An 18355-nucleotide genomic window follows, 5' to 3' on the forward strand; every position below is an offset into this window, starting at 1 on the left:
TTTTTTTTTTTTAAGTGCAGGGTGTGTATGTGTGTGTTGCCTATGTGGGTTATATGTGTCCACATGGATTTCACTAGGTCTGACTCACAGAAAGGTGCAAACACATATCTCCTCTGCCAACCCCTCTCCAAGACAGATTTTAATTCCTGCTAGGAAGAGCAGGAGATTTGAGTCCTGAGGTTGGCCACTCTGTTCTCCTCAGACAGGAGGTACCAGGCTATAATTATATAAATTTAACCCCTCAAATATTGTTAGTTTAGGGGAAATTTTTTTAGGTTCAAGCCATTCTCTTGAACATTACCCCTGTATTGGAAAGGAGTGCTTCAATTATATCTGAAGGCATGACTCCCTTCCCACCAAATTCCAGTTACATAAAGAACCATCACACATAACAAATAAACCTATTTGTCCAAGAAGATAGCAAACAGAATCATGCCAGTTAATACACAGAATGAATGAGCTCTTTCACAGGGATTGAGACCACAGTTCAACCATATGAAAGAGAAAATCTCTTGTCTGACCCAAGGGGAAATTCCCCAAGGTTGCTGGTGTGGTAAGATAGGGTTAGAGATATGATTGTGGGTTTCTTAGCAATTATTTCCTCTCTTGAAGCCAGGAGCCAGGGGGCAGCTGGGTGGCGCAGTGGATAAAGGATTCAGGAGGATCTGAGTTCAAATTTGACCTCAGACACTTGACACTTACTAGCTGTGTGACCCTGGGAAAGTCACTTAACCCTCATTGCCCTGAAAAAAAAGAAAAAAAAAAAGAAACTGAGAGCCAGAACAAGGATCTCCCCTTGTTCAAAGCTCTGGCCAGAACTGTTCTGCAGAGCCATTCATCAATATCTACCAATGAGGAGAATCTTATGCAAATGAACTTGAATACTAGGTTACATTAGGATGGGGACTTTTGTAGGTGGTTGGGAAGGAGTCAGTGGCTAAGAAGAGAGTGAATGAGAGAAGGAATGATTGAAGGAAAAAGCTCTCAGAAGAGAATAGAAGGGATTGAATCATGAGGACCCTGGTAAGAAGGGACACCTCTTCATAATAGACTGGAACAAAGTAAGAAAGAATGGGAGGGCTCCTAGGCCTCACTGTCCCTATAAAAATCAGCGATGCACAGATTCAGCAGGAAAGGATGATACACTTATAACAGGCTTTAGTATGGCAAGTTGTGGTTGAGTTGATAGCTTGACTTCTGTCTTCATTTGACTTCCCTGATACTTCTCTCTTGACCTGGCTTCTGGTCATCACTACCTACTTTTGTGAAATCATTCTGGATCCCACCCTCTCTTTCCCCCTTCTGCTGTCACTAGTGGAATAGTAATTCATATTTCCAACTATTCCAACACTTTTGGTGCTCAGTCTCTGATGTTTTTCATGATTTTGTGGTCTTTATTCCTGGGTTCCAATGGGTATCTGCTTTCTCCTTAAAACCAGTCACTGTTGCTGACAGTGAATGGCCTGGCAATTAGCAGACTATGTGGTTTCAAGGGCATGTGACACCTGGGCGGAAGAAAGAGAAGGGTGGTAAAAACAAATATTGCCTACTTTTCAATTTTGCCTAGGGCTGGCACAGTTACATTAAATATACCTAAGGAGTTAAGAAGCAGGGCTGTAAAAAAATTCTTTCTGAAGGTTCTCAGTGCCAAAATAAAGTACAGGAAACAAGACCATTACATAAGTGCACTGTGACTTCAAAAGGAAACTGTGAAAATAAGTATGTTGGTAGCTGTCCAGGAGTACTCAACAGATTTCTAAGTACAGGCTCATCAGGAGACTTCCAAGTACTATATATAGCTCACTTAAAGCAGGTTTTTCAAGCTGTCATAGTATATACTCTTCCTGTAAAAATATAGCAAACAGATAATAATTATTACTATTAACAATATAACATTTTTATGGTTATTATTACTTCTAGAGTACTTTTGTAGGTAGGGAAGCTTACAAAATTAGTTGGTTTTTTTTTTTGACAGTCTGTCAAGTTTTATTGTATGAGTCAAATAGAAGGGTACTATGTACAGAGGAAATAGGGGAGAATCATTTCTTGGTCTCCTTCTCTTTAGACAAAGTCTTAGCCTGTAGACGCTCTTCCCGATGCTTTTGTGCTTTCTTAGTCTTGGACCGTCGAGCTTCAGCCTGCTCAGGCAGGAGCTTCTTCCGGGCCTTGTCTGCCTTCAGTTTATGAATGTGCTCCATGAGGATCCGCTTATTCTTGAACACATTATCCTTCACCTTCAAGTACAGGCTGTGGTACATATGGCAGTCAATCTTTTTGGATTCACGGTATCTTCGGAGTAGCCGCCGTAGAATCCTCATTTGCCTCATCCAGGTCACCTTCTCAGGCACACGAGCATTGGCAGTACCCTTTCTCTTACCAATGCCCATGTGTCTGCCCTTCTGTTGAGCCAGAGTATTTTTCTGGCATCTGGCACGGGAGTGCACAGGAACAGGCTTCCTGATGATCAGCCCATCTTTAATCAGCTTCCGTATCTGCTGATGGGAATTGGCATTGGCAATTTCATTGGTCTCATAGGGGTCAAGCCATACCTTCTTTTTTCCACATCGGACACTAGAGGCAAGCCTCTTCTGAAGGCTGAGCATACTCATGGCTGCAGCCGCAGTGCAGAAAAGGAAGGGAGAGAGCCAAAATTAGTTTTAAAGGAAGACAGCTCCTATGGTATTGAGCTAATTTTGCATACTAAACCCTAGAGTGCTATTTGTAGTTCTTTTCTTTTCTTTTTTTCTTTTATTTTTTGGTGAGGCAATTGGGGTTACGTGACTTGCCCAGGGTCACACAGCTAGTAAGTGTCAAATGTCTGAGGTCAAATTTGAACTCAGGTCCTCCTGACTCAAGGGCCGGTGCTCTATCCACTGTGCCACCTAGCTACCCCTATTTGTTGTTCTTTATCTTATTTTTGCCAGTTCTGTAAGGTGTGTATACACACATAGATGTATATACAACACACACATATACATTTGTGTATATATTGTTGTGAGGGCCGAAATTTAATATACCACATTGTACAGATTTTTTTTCTTCAGGGCAATGAGGGTTAAGTGACTTGCCCAGGGTCATACAGCTAGTAACTATCAAGTGTCTGAGGCTAGATTTGAACCCAGGTCTTCCTGAATACAGGGCCAGTGCTTTATCCACTGTACCACCTAGCTGTCCTGTACAGATTTTTTTACATACATATGTCTCCTCAATTAGATTTTGTGTTTTTTTTAAATGTAATGACCATCTTTTATATGTCATTATAGTCCCCAAAAGCATTTAGAATATTGCCTTGCACAAAGTAACCATTCTTCCTCCTGCTCCAAATATGACTGATGGATTGCAGGCAGCCATCCTGGCTTTCCAACACAAGATAAGGACTTAACATCATTTTTACTAATGATTTATCATCTCATTCTCCCCAATCAAAAACCCACAATGATAGTTTGTTTTCTTATTGATCCTATGGATTAAATCCAAACACTTCAGGCTGGCAGTCAAGCCTCTATATCAACTAGACCTTGGTTAAAACTTTAGATAACTCATTTCAATACTTTGTGGGAGAGCTAGGTGGCAGTAGATAAAGAGCACTAGCTCTGAAGTTGGGAGGACCTGAGTTCACATCTACCCTCAGACACTTACTAGTTATGTGACCCTTGACAAGTCACTTAACCTCAGTTGCCTTAAACATCCAGGGCCATCTCCAGTGGTCCTGATATATATATCTATATATCTCTATCTCTATATCTATCTATCTATCTATCTATCTATCTATCTATCTATCTATCTATCTATCTATCTATCTATCTATCTATATCTTGCCACTAGAGCCAGATGGCTCTGGAGGAGAGATGTGCGGCTGTTGACTTTGCATAGCCCTCACTCATTTAAATCCAATTCATTGCAAGTCATGACATCACTGAGATGTCATGGTCCTCTTTGAGAACGAAAGACAAACAACAACAATCCACCAATACTTGGCAACAAAACTCCTCTCTAATCCAGGCACTGTGGACTTCTTATTAAGGGTCCAGATTGCACCTGACATTTCTTTCCCTATATTATTTATTTTCTTGCTTCGTTGCTCTCTGCCAATACTTCAAGCACCACCATATGCCTCAGCCCCCTCACTGGCTACACACCACAATAAACTTTTTTGTACCTAATTCATTCCTAATGGATTATTTTAAAAGTTTATTTTTCTTTTGAACCATTCTGGAGTCTCTTGATGTAGCATTATCTCATGTGAGTCTGCAAGATTCTCTCTTTCATGGGGTTATTTTGGTTCAGTTTTCTTCATATTATAATGCTTGTAAAATGTATTCAGGTTTTTCTTTGAGGTCTTACTCATTCTTCTGTGTTTATGATCCTCTTTGTTGGTTTATATGCTTATGAACTAAGCTTTTATTCAGACTTTTTCTCTGGAACTTTTTCTTCTTTCAGCCATCTTTTTATATTCCCAGTCCTTTGGGTCTGGTATTCCTCCTCACTTTTTGGCTCCTCTCCCTAGTTCTGCTGTACAGATTTCTTTTTCTTACCTGCCAACCTTAGACAGTGCTGTGGGCATCCTTTGTCTCCTTGCATAGAGTGATATGGTTTTCTTTTCTTTTCTTTTCTGGGGCAATGAGGGTTAAGTGACTTACCCAGGGTCCCACAGCTAGTAAGTGTCAAGTGTCTGAGGCCCGATCTGAACTCAAGTAATCCCGAATCCAGGGCTGGTGCTTTATCCATTGTACCACCTAGCTGCCCAACATAGAACAATATGAGGAGAGAAGTTGAGTAAACTGTGGGGAAGAGAAGTAGCCCGAGTTCCTTTTCCATTAGGCATCAACACTCCCCTTTAGCCTGTCTTCTACTCTGCTCCCATCTTCTGCCCTTTTTTCCCCTCTAGTAACTGACTTTCCTTTGGGTAGCTGGACACAATCAGTGTTTGCTGCCTCTTGTGAGGTTGAGAGTTGGGAAATTCAGACTGAGTCACTGCCATGAGGGATCCTTTTGCTTCTATTTATAGTAGCCAGCACTTGGAGTGCATTGGCTATAGGGATGTTGAATTGTAGTATTTAAGCTTTCCAATATTGAGGTTTTTATTTTGAGGTGGTGATCTGATCTTGTTGATTCAGCTGTACCCACTCTATACTTGGGTCACGATTTCTTTTTCTGAGGCTTGTAAGTTGCTTCAGGTAAGAAAATAAAATACTCAGCCATCTTGTTGGTCATCTTATTTATGTTTTGCTTAATTCCTTTCAGCACTTACATCACTTTAATATTAGATAGGGTCAGGGAACAAAGGTACAGGCTCAGGTTTGCAGGCTCAGATTTGCACTGACTATAACCTGGCCTCACCCCACTTCCCCTACACTCTCCAACCCAATAAATGCTTTTATCTGACACATTCCTAAGAACACACAATGCCACCTGAAATCAATAGTGGTAATGATATAATGCCCCACAATATTCCCCATTGTCACTGAAAATTCCGGGAGGAGAACTATCAGGGAGGTCTGATTACTATCAATCAACAACCATTTATTAAGCACTTACTATTTGCTAGACATTGGGGTGGGGGGATAAATGCAATAAATGAAACATTCCTCATTCACCCTCAAACTGGGGAGACAATAAGACACATGTAAGGACATACAGAACAAATAAAAGGAGAATATAAAAAAAAATTAAAAGTATATAAGTACAAGGTAGTTTAAGAGGGATTTGAGGGGATCAGGAGAGACTTCACCTAGGTGGTGCTTGAGCTATATCTTGAAGAAAAAGAAATATTCTATGAGGTAGAGTGTAGGAGGGAGAACAGTCCAGGCATGGAAGCCAGCCAGCACAAAGGCATGGAGACAGAAGATGGAATGTTCTGTGTGAGGAAGAAAGAAGGCAGTTTGACTGAAGAATGTAGGAAGGAGGATAATGAACTATGAAACTAGAAAAATACGTTGTGGCAAGGTTATAAAGAGCTTTAAAGGCTAAAACATTTATATTTGATTTGAGAGGCAGCAGGAAACCATTGGAGTTTGAATAATAGAGTGACCTATTCAGGTCTGTATTAAGAAAGAAATCATTTTGGCAGTCATATAGAGGATGATCTGAAACTTGATGTGGGGGCAGGCCAAAAGGAGGCATTTTCTCTTATAATCAGAAAGAATAGACATTTAAGAATGGGAAGGGACCTTAGAGATCATCTTTTTTTGGCTTCTTTTTGTTGATTTTTTTTGTAGGGCAATGAGTGTTAAGTGACTAGCCCAGGGTGACACAGGTAGTAAGTGTCAAGCATCTGAGGCCAGATTTGAACTCAGGTCCTTCTGAATCCAGGGCAAGTGCTTTATCTAGAAATCTTCTTAGTTGAGCACTTAGCCTTTTTCATATCACAGAACACTTTGGCAATCTGGGAAAGCCTATGGACCTTCTGTCAGAATTATTTTTGAGGTAGGAGTTGCCTTTACAATTCTTTTTTTTTTTTTGGTTTGGGCTGTTTTTGCAGGGCAATGAGGGTTAAATGACTTGCCCAGGGTCACACAGCTAGTAAGTGTCAAGTATCTGAGGCCGGATTTAAACTCAGGTCCTCCTGAATCCAAGGCTGGTGTGCCACTTAGCTGCCCCCACAGAATTGTTTTTGAAATGTGTAAAATATTTAGCATTATAAAGGAAACCCAAGGATATTGAAAATAAAGATGTCATTTATTTTCCCAGCCAAGTTCGCAGACCCCTAGACTTCTATACATGGCCCCGTTGGAGTTTTGTGGACCTCATGTTAAAAACTCCCAATCTAGTCCAATCATCTTATTTTACCAAAAAGGCAAAAGGTCCAAAAAAGTCACTGTGATATCCTTAATGTCACACAACTTGTGGCACGGTTAATACTCATGTGCCCACAGTGGTTCCATATATGGTAGACTCAGAGCCTAAGGGTTCAGATAAAAAAAATCCATTTATAAAAACCATATTCAACCCCCACCCCCTCCAGACAAAAGCAATCCATCAAGCAGTAAAAACAGATAAAAGACAGTGATAAGGAGATAAAAGCATCCAGCCAAGAAGTTCACCCGGGAGCAAAGCTAACTTAAAACAGTTCTGCTCTAAACATCTTGGAGCACCAAGTGTGCTCACCAAAGTGCTGCTGGGTAGAAACATCATGGTTAATTCAATCGGTCTCAGTTTCCTGACCCACAACAAATAGAACTCATGTATGGTCCCTATTCTCTTCTCACTGCTGGCTATATTATTTTTAGTGAGCTTTCACTCAGCTATTCAGAGGTTTCTTCAGCTTTCCCTATCATTTGGGGTAAGATTCTGGGAACTTCCCTATTCCCTTCAGGCAGATGATTCTACATCTTCAAATGATGTCTTGTTTAGTTGGTTTTTAGTCATGTCCCACTTTGTGACCCCATTTTAGGTTTTCTTGGCTAAGATACTGGAATGGTTTACTATTTCTTTTTCCAACTCATTTTACAGATGTGGAAACTGAGGCAAAAAGGGTTAAGTGACTTGTTCAGGGTCACACATGTAGTATCTGAGGCCATATTTAACCTCAGGGAGATAAATCCTCCTGAATCTAGGCCCAAGGCTTTACCTACTGCACCACCTAGCTGTCCAATAATGTCTATGCCCATTTATTTTGCTCTCCAAACACAGGACATTACTATATTGGAGGAACGGGAAGTTGCTATCACTTATGGTGTCTTAAGACTTACCAAGCATTATGCTCTTTCCAGCCCTTTGAGAATTTTATCCAGGAGTCACCCAATCACCCCAATTGTTATTTTATTTCTCCAAAGAGATGGGGAACACATGAAAATATTAAAATTACTTTTTATATTTTCTACCCTTTCTGACACACTTTCTCACACTGATTTGTACATAAAAACATATGCTTTGGAATTCTCTAGTTTTTTCACTCTTCAGTGGAAAGTTCTATATTATAAAGTCTTCTGTGGTAGGAATCATATTTTAAAAATTCTTTTGTAGAAGCACACATTTGTAGTTGAATGCAGCATGGCTTAGTAGCATGGCTTTGAATTAGATATAGAGCTGGGAGGGTCCTTCGAGGTCTCCTAGTTCAACTCCCTCACTCTGCAGATGAGAAAGTTCAATGCCTGAATTTGCCTATGGTGAGAGCTAGGACTTGAACCTAGGTCCTCTGACTCAAATCCAGCACTCTTTCTACAGTACCACAATGCCTTGGAGATTTGAGCTAAAATCCTGCTTCTGACATTTACTAGCACAGCTGTTTGACCTTGGGAAAATCACTTCTTTTGGGGATCATGATATCCAGGATTCTTCATAGCCTAAACCACTAGGTTTAGATCTTTGTACTATATAGCAGATTGCAAAGAACAGAACAAGGTTAACAAGGAAGTTAGTGTGATTTAGTAGATGGAACATCAGAGCATGGAGTCAAGCTCTATTATCTCTTGTCCTGATGAACTGCTGTTAAAATTGTTGGGTTTTTTTCTTCTATTAATTAGCCATAATGTGAAACTAAAACAATATTTCTATTTGTTGTAGTAGCCGAAAAACAAGGTTTTTTCTTTGTTTTTAAGGATTTGAACATTTTTTTCAACACCTCTTTTCCTCCAAATGATTTTTTTGGTCTGACTTGTATTTGAATTCTTTATTACGATATTCTTGAAACAAAGGTTCAGGGTTTTCCACTCCTGCTTTACAAGGAGGTGAAGGTCCAGGAGAAGGGTAACTAAAATCATCATGGGAATCAGCGATTTAATAATAAAAACAGTATTAAGATATTTTCAATCTGGAAAGATGAAAGCTAAGGATGTATTTGACTGGTTATAAGATCATTAAAATATATGTATGGTTAGAATGGACATGATACACATGAAGTTACTTTTTTCCTTTTTTTTTTTGAGTTCATGTTTTATTTCAAGAACTATAGATCACATGCTAAGTTGACAGCAGGTCCTTCAGCCAGGGAACTGATGGACAAAGTATACCCATACACACCACACACACACACACACACACACACCACACACACACACACATTGGACTCCATTTATGTTGCTTTCACAGATGGAGTTTTTTTAGATCTTGCCTTGAAGTAAAGTATGAGCAATGCGATTCCTCCATAAGTGGCCAGCACATAATTCTTTCTGCTATTAAGGGTGTATGAATTGAAGTATTTCTTAAAACCAGTGAATTGATACTGTCAGATTCTGGACCTGCCATAATTGAAATCCCGACTGTAGAGTCCACCGCAGCCACTTCCCTTCACTGTCCGCTGCCACCACCCCCAACCCCCACCATCATCGGGGTTAGAAGGGGGGAAACAGAAGGTCCTTTGGCGCTCCTGTCAAAGATTGAACACTGAATGGATGGAAAATTGATCAGGCCCCAAACAGTGCTTACACTTCCAATGGTCAACATAAACCACCCATTGGCTCTGTAATCCTGGAGATTGCTCTAGTAGGAATCTGAATTGTCAGTCTAACTCAAACTGGTATCCATACCTTTGTTGTTGATCTTGGGATTGTCAGAAGAAGAGTAACCTGTGCACTGAGTGGCTATAGCACTTACTGGTGGGATTATTCCCAAAAGCTAAAGATTGCAAGTTTTTTTTTAATTACATTTTTTTCAATCAACAAATATTTGCCTTCATTTTTTTCCCATACCAACCATCCACCCCCACTGAGAACAAAAGAAAACAAAACCCCTATTATAAACTGTTATAGTCAAGCAAAACACATTTTCTCATTGACATGTCAAAAAAAAGTCTCATTCTGCAATGAGTCCTTCACCTTTCTGTTATTAAACCCTTGGAATTATTGTTGGTCAATCCGCTCATCAGAGCTTGTACAAATTTTTCTCCTGCTCCTCTTCACTTCACTTTGCATCAGTTTAGACAACTCTACCCAGGTTTCTGAGAAACCATCCGCTTCATTTCTTATAGCATAATAGTATTCCATCACATTTATATGCCATAACTTGTTCAACTATTTCCTAATTTATTGGTATTCTCTCATATTCCTGTTCTTTGCCACTTCAAAAAGAGTTAAAAGATTTTTCTTTTACATCTTTAAGATTTTGTTTTGTTTAGGATGAATCCCTCCCTTAATCTATCCTCCCTTTCCTTCCCCCTTCTTCCTTCTCCCCATCCCTATTTCTCCACTGGTTGAAATATATTTTTACACCCAACTGTGTGCATATGAATTTTCCCCTCCTTTGACCAGTTCAAATGTTATCTGTTTCATCTTACTTAAAAAATTCTACTTGGGCAGCTAGGTGGTGCAGTGGATAGTAGGCACCTGCCCTGGAGTCAGGGTACCTGAGTTCAAATCCGACCTCAGACACTTCTTAACACTTACCAGCTGTGTGACCCCTGGGCAAGTCACTTAACCCCAATTGGCCTCACTTTAAAAAATAATCTACTTGTGTACCTTGATTACATGGGATGATTTGTTAACTTTCTCTTTCACTCCTAGTATATTCTCCTTCTCCTCTTTCCATTCTTAAGACCACCAAGACATAACAGAATCATTCTTGGGTGTTGTCTAAATAGACTCCTTTATGACTCTTCCTGATATGATTTAGAAGGAACATGTATCATCTCCCCATATTTGAATGTAAATTGTTTAATACCTTTGTTCATGTTTACCTTTTTATATTTCTTTCATTGCCTGTTCTTGATGTTCAAAGTTGCAACACAGCTCTGGTCCTTTCATCAGGGATGTTTGTAAGCATTCTATTTATTTTTTTTTAGCATTCTATTTCACTAAGGGTCTAATTTCTCCCTATATGTTTATACTCATTGTTGCTGGGTAAGTTATTTTTGGTGGCAAGCCTATATATTTTGCCTTGTGGAATATTGTATTCCAAACTTGCCACTAATTTATAGTGGTAGCTACTAAATTGTGTGTGATCCTGACTTGCTTTTTAATACTTGAATTCTTTCTCTCTGGCTTCTTGCAGTATGTTTTCTTTAATGTGGAGGGACGGATTTTGGCCATGATGTCCCTGAGAGTTTTCTTTTCCCCCCCAAGAATTGACAAGTGGATTTTCTCTATTTCAATTTTTTTTTCTTGGTGAGGCAATTGAGGTTAGGTGACTTGTCCAGGTCACACAGCTAGTAAGTGTTAAGTGTCTGAGGCCGGATTTGAACTCAGATACTCCTGAATCTAGGGCTGGTGTTCTATTTCTGACTTTGTACTTTATGTTGTGGCTGGACTGTACTCCCTTCTGGAAGGAAGGTTCAGACACAATTCTTGCTCCTTCCCTCAAGTAATGCTATTTCAGCTTTTCAGGAATAGCTCAGGCTGGTTATCTGCAAGCTTTCAGTACTCCCAGCATGGTCTGATCCAGGGCAAAGTCTGATTGCTACCTCTCTAGTTTGACCTCTGCAAGTTTCTGACCTTGGTCTGAGTCTGAGCAATAGCTGACTACTGTAGAACTTGGCCCACCTGAGAAGCTCTGCTGGTTCAGGGTAACTGCAAACTCTTGCACTGGTTATTCTTCTGTATGCTTTATTCTAGGGCAGAAGTTAGAACTTAGACCCTGCTATGGTCCTGAGGTCTGAGCCACTGTTGCTGCTTGCTTCTGAACTTGCTCCCTCTCAGTACACTGCCCAGGGCCTTCTACTTCTCTTTACCATCTCTTTGCTATACCTGGGCATATATCCCCTTCTCAAGTCTGTCTAGGATCTGTGATCAGGAACTGAATAAAGGATGACAATGCTGCCAGTTGGCACCTATTCCTATTGCAGTGTTCTCCTATGCATTTGAGGCTACTCCACCATGAGTCTGAGACCTACTCTAGCCCCAGTCCACAGTTTCTTTCTAGGCGTTGGTGTTCCCCTGAAGTTAGAATGTACCTAACCGGTTCCAGTGCCTAGTGTTCACAAATCTCTCTGTGTGTCCCTGTGTTGGAAAAATGATTGTGACTTTTTCTTGGATTTCCTCATCAGTATTTGGTCTAGTGTGCTTTCGAGATCTGTTTGGATGTTTGGTTGTTTATTGTGGGGAGGGGATAGCTTGCTATACTACTTCCTGTTACTTTACTACTCCTCTTGTCAGATCCTTTTCTATAACCTCTCAAAGGTCACATCTGCCACTATTCCAGCATTTAATGCAGAAGGTTAGCAATGTGCTTTGTGGGGCTGGGTTAACAATAGCAGAAGGCAATATTGTAGAATTTCATCTGTAGTAACTAAGAACTATTCTTTTTGACAGTTCCAGGGTCTTCAGTGAATAAAAGAGTTACCAGTTTAATTCAAACCCTGCCAATTCAGAAACAGAGTAGAGCTCATCTTCCACTTATCTCTAGAATTACTGAGAAATGAATGGGTGGCTTGTATTGACCATTGAAAAGATCAGTGCTATAGGGGCTAGATCAATCTTCCATTCATTTTCAAATTCCCTTCACAAGGAATTAAACCTTCTATGCCAGCAAATACTGTGAACTAAATGTTTCTAGTGTTCAAATACCAATCAACAGAACATAAGCTCTATGAAAGCAGAAAATTCAATTTTTCTAACTAGCACCTATAGAAAGCAGTTAGAAATCCTTGTTGAATTGAATTAGTCACAACACTTCCAGTTCTCCTCAATATTCCTTTATAAAAGGATGGAAAGTAATGTAAAAATATGATTCAAATATGTGTTTGAATTTAATGCAATGTCAGTAAGTTAGATTACTGTCCATTTACACTCTGTGGATCTTATATGTAAAATTTTACATGTTTTCTCTCCCATTAGAATATGAGCTCCTTAAAGGACTGTTTCCATTTTTATTTGTATTCCCAGAGAACAGCACAATACTTGGCACATTTCAAATATGTGTTTGTTGATTAGGCTTGAAGGGTGTGAAGTACTGGTTGCCTTACCAGTGTCCAGTGGTCTCTTCCCAGTTCTTTTTGGGTACAATTTAACTGTGAAAAGAGCACTAGAATATGAATCAGGAAAGCAGAGCTAATGTAAAGGCTCTGCCACTCGTTTAACTCACAGTGTAACCTTAGGCAAATCACTTCTCTTTAAGCCTCCGTCTCTTCATCTTCAAAATGATTCCATTGTCTCTAAGGTTCTTCCAGTTTAACATTCTTTGTATATCTACTAAGCACTTGCTGGGTACAGAGCGCACTAATTGAGGCAGGTGGGGAAAACTAACAAGGTAAGGAGACTTCCATCAAGGAATTTACAATTTAGCAAGATACTAAATGACTATATGCAAAACATGAAAAATATGAGGAAAAAAATGACTGGGACCAAGGTTTTTCCCCTCTTCTATCTCTTCACCCAGAAATCAACCAGTGTGGGAAATCTTGGGCAAAGACCTACCTAAGCTAAGATCTAATCAAAGACAGTAAAGAAATCCCAAATTTATGGGAATGGGTAGATTCTTGCTCATTATGTTTACTCAGGTCTGGGAAAATGTCTTTTTCCCTTTGTCAGATGGGTGATATGGAAATTGATAAAACTCTTTGACCAAGATTTGGATGGTCCAAGTCAAGTAACCCAAGACCTTCATTGGAATATAGCCCAGATCCTCATTGGAATACTCATTCTCTTTCATTACTTATTAACCAATCAGAGTTGATCATCACCCTAAGGAACACCTACTCTTCTGAGAGCCTTCCACCATGACTCATCTTAGGCCCAAGAGAGATGGCCAAATGAAGCTTCCCCTTTTACTAATAAAATGATTAATTACCCAGAAACTGTATCTCTCAAACTTATTAAGAATCACAGATATAGGGGGGCAGCGAGGTGGCGCAGGGGATAAAGCACCAGCCCTGGATTCAGAAGGATCTGAGTTCAAATCTGGCCTCAGACACTTGACACTTACTAGTTGTGTGACCCTGGGCAAGTCACTTAACCCTCATTGCCCCGCAAAAAAACCCCAAACCCAAAAACCAAAAAAAAAAAAAAATCACAGATATAACAAAAATTACTTAGTCCTTGCTTCCTTGACAAAGCCCACAATTCTTTTGCCTCCAATATGAATATTTTCTTTAAAAGCTCACATACATAAAGCTTTCTTCACAAATCTGAGATTTTAATGATCACCATTTTATAAAGAAGCATGAGGTATGGAGAAGAAAGGCAATTTGCCTAGGGCCACAGAGCTAAGACATGTCAATAAGGACTTGAACCTAAATCTTTTGACTCAGAGACTATTACTCTTTCTACTACATAAGCAGTATTGTCTCTCTTGAAGCAGATGGTGACTTCCTTCATTCTTTGTACAATTTACATACATTCAAATTAAATTGAAGAAAGAATAGAGGTCAAATTCTAATGAAACAAAAATCTAGATTATGAATGGTTTCCAGTGGATGTTCCACTTCTTTCAAGTGTTATTTAAAGCTAGAGCATTCCTGGTACAGATAAAGCACTAGGATATTCCTAGGGAAAGTGTTGTGGTGCCATGTCAAACATCATAAAACCTAGACATTGGCACATAACTCTGGAAGTGCTACACTTAGATGTTTTTGAATGACAATTACTTAGCACCACCTAGTGGGGAACACACATTTCCACTTTCCATCAGGTTTTAATGTACTTAACAGCAAAAGGGGAAAAACTGTCATAACTTTTAAAGTATTTTTCTTTGTATGTAGGGCAGAATAAAATGGCGACCCAACTTGTTTCCTGACAGCACCGTAGTGGTCTTATTTAAAAAATAAATGAATCTGGCCTCAGACACTTGACACTTACTAGCTGTGTGACCCTGGGCAAGTCACTTAACCCTCATCCCCCCCACCCCACCCCACCCCCCCCGTAAAAATAAATGAGAGCAAATTAGCATCACACAACTGAACAAACACAATGCAGGCAGACAAGGCTGCTACAGTATAAGTTTCTGTTTGTACCAACAAACATCTACCCTGGAAATCTTCTATGAATTCTGTATGTTATATAGGATGAACTATTTTGTTGGTTCAATAATCTATTATTCCATAAGTATTGGTAGTCCTTCCACCAAACACTGAGTATGTCAGTGGCCTTTCACACGATGCCAGAAAATTTCATCATTCTGTAGTCAACCTGGTGACATTTCTCAGATTAGCTTTTGTTCCCAGATGATAGACATATAGTTTGTTACCACACTTTTTTGTCTGAAGTTGTTCAAGCTTGGGAGGACCTGGCAGAGCTTGAATTCGATGAGTATAGTTTTCAAAAACAAAAGTCTACTTACATAGGAACTGAAGGACTTCAATGTAGAATAAATGAAAGAAAATGTTGAGTTTACACATAATGTAAGATTTGTATCTCAGGATCAAGCAGTGAATTCACTGACCTACAATGGTTTTGCTAAACAACTCTTACTTGGTTCAACAATTTAAAAGAAAGCTCACTATGAGTCTTAATCTTAAAAACTAATTTTTATGCTATAATCCACTCACTGCATGCAACCTGATATTATTATTCCTTAGCTAAAATGAATTTGAGAAGTAATACCCAGGCAAAAACATAAGTTTTTGAAAACATGAGTTGGGTACTGTTTAAGGACCAAATGATTCCTTACTTTAAATGTTGGTTTACTACTTCTACAACTTAACCCCAACTGCCTCACTAAAAAAAAAAAAAAGAAAAAAAAAGAAAATAGATGAATAAAGAAGAAAAGCAATTATTTAAAAGTGAATGCTTATAAAGGGATATTTCCTTCGCTGTCTCCATTTCTTTTATTTATTTATTTATTTTTTTGCGAGGCAATGGGGGTTGTGACTTGCCCAGGGTCACACAGCTAGTAAGTGTCAAGTATCTGAGGCTGGATTTGAACTCAGGTCCTCCTGAATCATAGGGCCGGTGCTTTATCCACTGCACCACCTAGCTGCCCCTCTCCATTTCTTTTAAAGACATTTATTCCACAACACTAATCCATTGTTGAAATGTCTAATATCAATCAGGAATTTAATTCTCAATAGGCTCTGCCTACAAAGAATGAAAGGAAGTTACATAGTGGATAGTGAGTGGTTTCAGGAAGACCTGAATTCAAATCCAGCCTTAGACATTTACTGGCTATGTGATTCTGGGCTAGTCATTTAACCCTGTTTGCCTCAGTTTCCTTATCTGTAAAATGAGTTGGAAAAAGAAATAGCAAACCACTTCATTATCTTTGCCAAGAAAACCCCAAACAGGATCATGAAGAGTCAAACACAACTGAAAATGCCTGAACAACAACAAATACATATCTTGAGGTGAGACAGAAGTCAGGTGATATAATAGGAAGATAAAAAAAATGATAAGGGAATACTCTAAAACTTTTCAGAAACAGCATTATTGTAAAGTCTTTTTGTAAATACTTTTCGAAGTGATTGAAGAATTTTTTTTTTCAGGGCAATGAGGGTTAAGTGACTTGCCCAGAGTCATACAGCTAGTAAGCGTCAAGTGTCTAAGGTCAAATTTGAACTCAGGTCCTCCTGAATCCAGGGCTGGTGCTTTATCCACTGCACCACCTAGCTGCCCCAATATGGAGTATTCTTTTTTTTTTTTTTAAAGTGAGGCAATTGGGGTTAAGTGACTTGCCCAGGGTCAAACAGCTAGTAAGTGTTAAGTGTCTGAGGCCCGATTTGAACTCAGGTCCTCCTGAATCCAGGGCTGGTGCTCTAACCACTGCACCACCTAGCTGCCCCATAACATTTGTTTTTATAAGATTCCTAGTTTCAAATTTTTCTCTGTCCTTCCCCTCCATCCTCCCTCCCCAAGACAGCAAGTAATCTGATGTAGGTTATATATGTACAATCACATTAAACATATTTCTGCATTAGTCATGCTGTGAAAGAAGAATCAGAGCAAAAGGGAAAAACCTCACAAAAGAAAAACAAAAAAAGTAGAAATAGTATGGTTCAATCTGCATCTAGATTCCACAGTTCTTTTTTTTTTCTGGATTTGGAGAGTGTTTTCTAATCATGAGTAATATGGAGTATTCTTAGAGATTTTATTTTCACATTGCTGATGTTAACAGAAAATATTAAGTAATCCTTTTCTGTCCTTGTTTCTTTGATGCACTGACGTGGACAATTTACTGGTGGGTGATTAGCCTCTCCATTCTTAGAGAGGGCTTTTGGATCTCAAACTCAGTTTGTCACTGGGACCACACTCAGAGCCTTTCCAGGATGGTAGAACCTGCTATGGCAAAGCTTATACTCCTCTGGTAAAGCCAAGGAGAACCCCATACAGTTACTTTTGTATGTCATGCACTGAGAAACAATAAAGAGAGGACAAGACCAGGCATGTGTGAAAAATATATACAAGTGACTTTTTCTCCCCTTTGGCTATGGGTTCTTGTAGCCATTTTGGTTCATAATCATATCCACCTGACACATTACTGGTTTAGGGAGTTCAAGGCAGACAAGCCTCAAAAGATAGTAGCTTTTATTTTCTTTAAATATCCCTAGCTCATACCATGATATTACAAAAAGATTTTTTACTCTTCAAATATGAAGTATTTTTTATTATGTTCAGTGATTAAACATTTCACTAATCCTAGTTTAATTCAGGACCTACAAAGTGTAATAAGCTGATTGGGTGGCATCTATGTCCCTTAATGTATTAAGTTCATTAAAAAAAAAAAAAAGCTAAATTCTGAAAAGCAGTCTAGTGCTCAATAGAGGTATGTCTAAGGGGGAAAAAAGCCTTGTTGACATTTTTACCCCTGTGCTATAACCTTAAATCCATATAATTCCCAATATATTGGATTTCTTCTTAGCCTTTATGCATGTCTGTGATTCAAAATTTCTATTTGTGAGAAGCACTGAAACCCACTAAAATGGGCACTGAAGATATTACTCTCTATCTTACAAATTTCTCATTTGAGGTGGACAGAGGGTAAATGACTTGTCTTGGCCCCATACAAAGCTAGTGTTAGATCTTGGATCTAGGTCTTCCTAACTCCAAGCCCAGCAAAGATCTATCTGCTATGAATCAATTCAGGTACACAATTCTGTTTAATATGTAATCTTTAAATTAAAAAAAATTTATTTCCCCCAATTTATATAATGAAGTTTTAATAAAATGTTTAAATTTACTTAATAACTTATTAGATAAAAATTTCCTAAATTCTATAATTACTTTAAGAAAGGATAAAATACATCTTCAGAGGTCATGTGACTTAATGGGGGTAATTAGGTAGTTGCCAAACCATGCAATCTACCTATTTACATCTGAGAATAAGCAAAAGACTTATAAAGTAGCAAATTGTTTAAAATTCATTAAATCTGTTTAAAATTAATTAAGCTTCATTAAATTTGTTTTTTGAAGTGACTATAATAAATAATGCTGCAAAGTATTTTTGCAGTAGTCATCAGATTTTCATATTAACTTGGACAAAAATGCCTCCAAATATTTTATTTAAACCTATAAGCAACCTGATTATTTTACTTTTGGGACAGTTAATTTATAAA

General features: G+C 38.8%; 1 protein-coding gene and 1 pseudogene across 1 annotated transcript; both read right to left on the reverse strand.

Moving 5' to 3' along the window:
* Positions 1–2039: 2039 nt before the first annotated feature.
* Positions 2040–2609, reverse strand: LOC122750362 (60S ribosomal protein L19-like). Its single transcript, XM_043997078.1, has one exon. It carries the CDS (start codon positions 2607–2609, stop codon positions 2040–2042), a length of 570 nt encoding a protein of 189 aa, XP_043853013.1.
* A 6404-nt stretch (positions 2610–9013) lies between these two features.
* LOC122745644 lies at positions 9014–9186 on the reverse strand (annotated as a pseudogene).
* Between the last annotated feature and the right edge of the window lie 9169 nt (positions 9187–18355).

This window comes from Dromiciops gliroides, chromosome 3, assembly GCF_019393635.1.
Source record: "Dromiciops gliroides isolate mDroGli1 chromosome 3, mDroGli1.pri, whole genome shotgun sequence".
Lineage (NCBI taxonomy): Eukaryota > Metazoa > Chordata > Mammalia > Microbiotheria > Microbiotheriidae > Dromiciops > Dromiciops gliroides.